Source organism: Dendrobates tinctorius, unplaced genomic scaffold (genome assembly GCF_039654945.1).
Source record: "Dendrobates tinctorius isolate UK_male_01 unplaced genomic scaffold, ASM3965494v1 ptg000136l, whole genome shotgun sequence".
Lineage (NCBI taxonomy): Eukaryota > Metazoa > Chordata > Amphibia > Anura > Dendrobatidae > Dendrobates > Dendrobates tinctorius.
The window spans coordinates 6,122,914-6,129,307 of record NW_027361804.1 but is presented as its reverse complement, the minus strand read 5'-3'; the positions used below and the strand labels follow the sequence as shown (position 1 = coordinate 6,129,307).

General features: G+C 44.9%; 1 protein-coding gene across 1 annotated transcript; it reads left to right on the top strand.

The window, feature by feature from the left end:
* The first annotated feature begins 486 nt into the window (after positions 1–486).
* LOC141048528 (E3 ubiquitin/ISG15 ligase TRIM25-like) lies at positions 487–3,391 on the top strand. The gene has a single exon (XM_073544218.1). It carries the CDS (start codon positions 505–507, stop codon positions 2,539–2,541), a length of 2,037 nt encoding a protein of 678 aa, XP_073400319.1. The 5' UTR covers positions 487–504; the 3' UTR covers positions 2,542–3,391.
* The last annotated feature ends 3,003 nt before the right edge of the window (positions 3,392–6,394 follow it).

Here is a 6,394-nt window from a genome sequence, read left to right as displayed (position 1 = left end):
ACTTCTGGAGTGAGTTTGCTGTACTGAAAGTAAAGGGGCCAAATAATATTGCACGCCCCACTTTTCAGTTTTTGAATTTCCACAAAAATTTAAAATAACCAATAAATTTCGTTCAACTTGACAATTGTGTCCCACTTGTTGATTCTTCACCAAAAATTTACATTTGGTATCTTTATGTTTGAAGCATATGTGGGAAAAGGTTGAAAAGTTCCTGGGGGCCAAATACTTTCGCAAGGCACTGTATAATTATTACTATCTTTGCAGATAAAACTCAGTTACATGACCAAGTATTAGATAATCAGCAAAGCAGGTACAGAAATATAACTGAAGTGATCACTGTGCCCTCAAGAGCCTACAAATCAGGAAGATATGAGGGAAATAAATGTTTATCTCAGTGGAAAACCAAAGCTCAAGGTCTAAAATAATAAAGAATATCCTGGGACACTCGCTGCTGCCTGTAACATCGGTCACATTTGGTTACTCTGCTCCTAAGTAGTGTCGGCCATGGCGTCTTCAAGTCTCAGAGACAAGCGGAACTGCTCCATCTGTCTGACCCTGTATACAGAACCTGTAACCCTGAGATGTGGACACAACTTCTGCCGGGACTGTATTGATCAGGTCCTGAATACACAGGACGTGTCTGGAGTTTACGCCTGTGTTGAATGTAGAGGAGAGTTTCAGAAGCGGCCAACACTGAAGAGGAACATAACTTTGTGTAAAGTAGTGGAGAACTTCCAGTCTACTCAGCCACATCAGGAGGAGATCACCGGGATCCGCTGCTCTTACTGTGTGGACTCTCCTGTACCTGCTGTTAGATCCTGTCTACACTGCGAGGCTTCTTTGTGTGATAATCACCTGAGATTTCACAGCAAAGGAGCAGAACACGTCCTCACTGATCCCAGCACTTCTCTGGAGACCAGGAGATGTTCTGTCCATAAGAACATCCTGGAATATTACTGCACTGAGGACGCTGCTTGTATCTGTGTGTCCTGCAGTTTGGCCGGAGAACATCGGGGACATCGGGTGGAAATGCTGGATGAGGCCTCTGATAAGAAGAAGAAGAAACTGATAAATGTTCTCCAGAAACTGATCACAAAGAGAAAGAAAACTGAGGAAAGAGTCCGGAGTCTGGAGGAGCAGAGGAGAAAAGTTCAAGAAAAAACAACTAGAGAAGCCGAGAGAGTCACTGCCCTGTTTATAGACATCAGGAAACAGGTGGACGTTCTGGAGAAGAGGATCCTGAGTGACATCTACTGGCAGGAAGAGCAAGTGTCACTGTCACTGTCTGATGTGATCCAGAAGCTGGAAATAAAGAAGGACGAGCTGTCCAGGAAGATGAGAGACATTGAGGAGCTGTGTAACATGACGGATCCACTGACTGTCTTACAGGATCCAGACACCGGTGACTTGTGTCATCCTGAGGAGGAGAGAGGTGATCACACCACAGGAGGACATGATGGAGGTGATGAGGACACAGGAGGACATGATGGAGGTGATGAGGACACAGGAGGACATGATGGAGGTGATGAGGACACAGGAGGACATGATGGAGGTGATGAGGACACAGGAGGACATGATGGAGGTGATGAGGACACAGGAGGACATGATGGGGGTGATGAGGACACAGGAGGACATGATGGAGGTGATGAGGACACAGGAGGACATGATGGAGGTGATGAGGACACAGGAGGACATGATGGAGGTGATGAGGACACAGGAGGACATGATGGAGGTGATGAGGACACAGGAGGACATGATGGAGGTGATGAGGACACAGGAGGACATGATGGAGGTGATGAGGACACAGGAGGACATGATGGAGGTGATGAGGACACAGGAGGACATGATGGAGGTGATGAGGACACAGGAGGACATGATGGAGGTGATGAGGACACAGGAGGACATGATGGAGGTGATCGGGGTGCGGAGCTGCTCTCACATATATCGCACACATTATCTGCTATGATAAGAGATATAAATGTGATCTTCCATGTTCAGGATCCTGCAGACATATTACTGGATGTAAACACGGCTGGTAATAATCTCCTTATATCAGACGACCTGAAAACTGCGACCTGGACAGAAGTAACACAGAATCGTCCAGAAACAGCAGAGAGATTCCAAGATATGGATCAGGTGATGAGCGGGAGGAGATTTACCTCAGGACGACATTACTGGGATGTGGAGTTCAGTGGATCAGGGGAGCGGAGTTTGGGGATGTGTTACCCCAGTATAGACAGGAGGGTCCGTCTGTCAATTAGTGGATATAATAACAAGTCCTGGTGTTTATATGGGGCATATGGTATTCCATATTCAGTGATACATGACAGTAAAGTGATCCCTTTACCTCACCGGATCGCCAGTGCAAAAGTGAGGATATGTCTGGATTATGAGGCCGGGCAGCTGTCCTTTTATGAGCTGTGTGACCCCATCAGACACTTACACACCTTCACTGCCGCCTTCTCCGAGCCTCTACTTGCTGCATTATATGTATATAAAGGATTTATAAAGATATCAGGGAGGAGCAGCAGAGTAAAATGATATCTGATTGGTGGACTGTTCGGCCTATCAGATACAGCAGTGGGAGGGGCCTCTTCTGCATCATCCTTCTTACACGATTAACCCCTTAGCGACAGAGCCAGTTTGCAGCTTAATGACCAGGCCAATTTTTACAATTCTGACCACTGTCCCTTTATGAGGTTATAACTCTGGAACGCTTTAATGGATCCCGCAGATTCTGAGACTGTTTTTTCGTGACATATTGTACTTCATGTTAGTGGTAAACTTTCTTCGATAAGTCTTGTGTTTATTTATGAAAAAAACGGAAATATGGCGAAAATTTTGAAAATTTTGCAATTTTAAAACTTTAAATTTTTATGCCCTTAAATTAGAGAGATGTGTCACATAAATTTCTTAATAAACAACATTTCCCACATGTCTACTTTACATCAGCACAATTTTGGAAGCAAATTTTTTTTTTGTTAGGAAGTTATAAGGGTTAAAAGTTGACCAGCGATTTCATATTTTTACAACAAAATTTACAAAACCATTTTTTTTAGGGACCACATCATATTTAAAGTCATTTTGAGGGGTGTACATGACAGAAAATACCCAAAAGTGGCACCATTCTAAAAACTAGACCCCTCACGGTGCTCAAAACCACATTCAAGAAGTTTATTAACCCTTTAAGTGCTTCAGAGGAACTAAAGCAATGTGGAAGGAAAAAATTAACATTTAACTTTTTTTTGCAAAAATTTACTTCAGAACCAATTTTTTTTATTTTCACAAGTGGTAAAAGACAAAATAATCCACAAAATTTGTTGTACAATTTCTCCTGAATACGCCGATACCCCATATGTGGGGGTAAACCACTTTTTCAGCACACGGCAGAGCTCGCAAGGGATGGAGCGCCATTTGACTTTTTCAATGCAGAATTGGCTGGAATTGAGATCGGATGCCACGTTGCGTTCGGAGAGCCCTTAATGTGCCTAAACAGTGGAAACCCCCAACATGTGACCCCATTTTGGAAACTAGACCCATTAAGGAACTTATCTAGATGTGTGGTGAGCACTTTGAACCTTCAAGTGCTTCACAGACGTTTATAACGTAGAGCCATGAAAATAAGAAATCCATTTTTTTTCCACAAAAATGATCTTTTCGCCCCCAAATTTTTATTTTTACAAGGGTAACAGGAGAAATCATACCCCCACAGTTATTGTGCGATTTGTCCTGAGTACGCTGATACCCCATATGTGGGGATAAACCACTGTTTGGGCGCATGGGAGAGCTTGGAAGGGAAGGAGTGCCATTTTGGAATGCAGACTTTGATGGAATGGTCTGCAGGCATCATGTTGCGTTTGTAGAGCCCCTGATGGGCCTAAACAGTGGAAACCCCCCACATGTGACCCCATTTTGGAAATTAGACCCCCTAAGGAACTATCTAGATGTGTGGTGAGCACTTTGAACCCCCAAGCACTTCACAGAAGTTTATAAACGCAGAGCCGTGAAAATAAAAAGTCTTTTTTATTTCCACAAAAGTGATTTTTTTAGACCCCAAATTTTAGACCCCCAAAGTTGGTAAATAGTGGAAACCCCTCAATTCTTGCTCCAACCCTAACCCCCAACACACCCCTAACCCTAATCTCAACCCTAACCCTAATCCCAACCCTAATCTATAATCCTAATTCTAACCCTAATCCTAGTTTGCCCTAACCCTAATTCTAACCCTAGCCCTAACCCGAGCCCTAGCCCTAACCCTAGCCCTAACCCTAGCCCAACCCTAACCCTAGCCCAACCCAAACCCTAGCCCAATCCAAACCCTAGCCCAAACCTAACCCTAACCCTAGCTCAACCCTAACCCTAGCCCTAACCCTAGCCCAACCCTAACCCTAGCCCAGCCCTAACCCTAACGGAAAACTGAAAAAAAAAATATTTTCTTTATTTCATTATGTTTGCCTATATAAGGGGGTGATAAACGGGGGGTTATGTACTATTTTTTTTATTTTGATCACTATGATCGTTTATCATAGTGATCAAAATAATGAATGGAATCTGCCAGCCAGAGCCGGCAGATTCCCAGCGGGCGCACTGCGCAAGCGCCCGCCATTTTCAAGATGGCGGCGCCCATCGGAGGACGCCGGCGGGACGCGGGACCACCGGGAGGGGACGGAGGACCACGGAGAGGTACTGGGGGGGATCGGGGACCCTATTTCTCTCTCCTCTGATGTGCGATCACATCAGAGGAAAGTGAAATTTAATGCATAATCGCGGCTTCTTTTTTTTTTTGCGGTCGCCGTTATAGGGTTAATAACGGCGATCGCAAAAGCGGGGTCGGTAAAAACCGACCGATTCATGTTCTCTGGGGTCTCGGCTACCCCTGGCAGCTGAGACCCCAGAGAAAATCCGACACTGGGGAGCGCTATGTACTTTCTCCACAGCGCCATGAATTAACGGCACTGTGGTTTTAGTACACTCAATTACCGCCGTTAAAAGGCGTATCGGCGGTCGTTAAGGGGTTAAAGTGTTATTTCTATATAATGATGTAGTGATTGCTCCTCTTTAAAGGAACATCTTCAACATGAGTTGAGTTCTTACGGCTTTCAAAAATGGCTTTCGTCTTGCTGCTCTTCCATAAAGGCCAGATTTGTGGAGTATACAACTAAGGCTGGTGTCACACTACTGTAGAATATGGCGGAGTGCGATGCAAGAAAACATTGCATAGCACTCGGGGACAATGCATACCTGGCTTATACTCAAGTCAATAAGCTTACCCAGTTTTCCATGGCAAAATTAGATGCCTCGGCTTATACTCGGGTAGGCTTATGCTCGAGTATATACGGTAAGTTACGCCACACATGCGGTGAAACATGACTAATAAAAACAGACCGTACAATCATGGTGCGACCGTACAGACATGTAATAATTAGTCCCGCCTCTATGCACGCTATAATTGCGGTGGATCATCCCGTCCTCCTGCTCTTGGATTGGATATTTCACTATACCGTGGGATATTTAAGGACCCCCGCCAGCACAATAACACACCGCCCCCCCAAGGAAGCGAAAGCGAAACATGCGTTGGGGCCTCGGTGCGATATTCAGGTACTTCATAATGGGTAAGAGGGTTAAGCGCTGATTTTTTAGAGATTTTTTCTCTTTCCAGTGGAGGAAAAGAGTGATGTCTGAAGTTCATTGCTCCGCATTGGCTGGTCATCCAGGTATCTTTGGTACCAGAGATCTGGTGGGTCGGTCTTTTTGGTGGCCTGCCTTGTCTCATGATGTCAGGAATTTTGTGCAGTCCTGTGGGACTTGTTCTCAGTTTAAGCCCTGTTCTCGTGCTAGTGGTTTGCTGATGCCCCTGCCGGTGCCCAGGAGGCCATGGACCCATATCTCAATGGATTTTATCTCTGATCTCCCTGTCTCTCAGAGAATGACTGTGATTTGGGTGATCTGTGATAGATTTTCTAAGATGGTCCATCTTGTACCACTCCCAAAGTTGCCATCTTCTTCTGAGTTGGTGCCCTTGTTTTTACAACAAGTGGTTTGTCTGCACGGGATTCCTGAGAACATTGTGTCGGACAGAGGAGTCCAGTTTGTTTCCAGATTTTGGAAAGCTTTTTGTTCCAGACTGGGAATTCAGTTATCCTTCTCCTCTGCATTTCATCCTCAGACCAATGGGCAGACTGATAGAGAAAACCAGACTTTGGAGTCCTATTTGAGATGTTTCATAGCTGCTGATCAGGATGATTGGGTTTCATTTTTGCCCTTGGCCGAATTCACGCTAAACAATAGGGATAGTTCTGCCACTTTGATGTCTCCGTTCTTTTGTAATTTTGGGTTTAATCCTCGATTTTCTTCAGGGCAGGTGGAAGCTTCTGCCTGCCCAAGTGTGGATTCT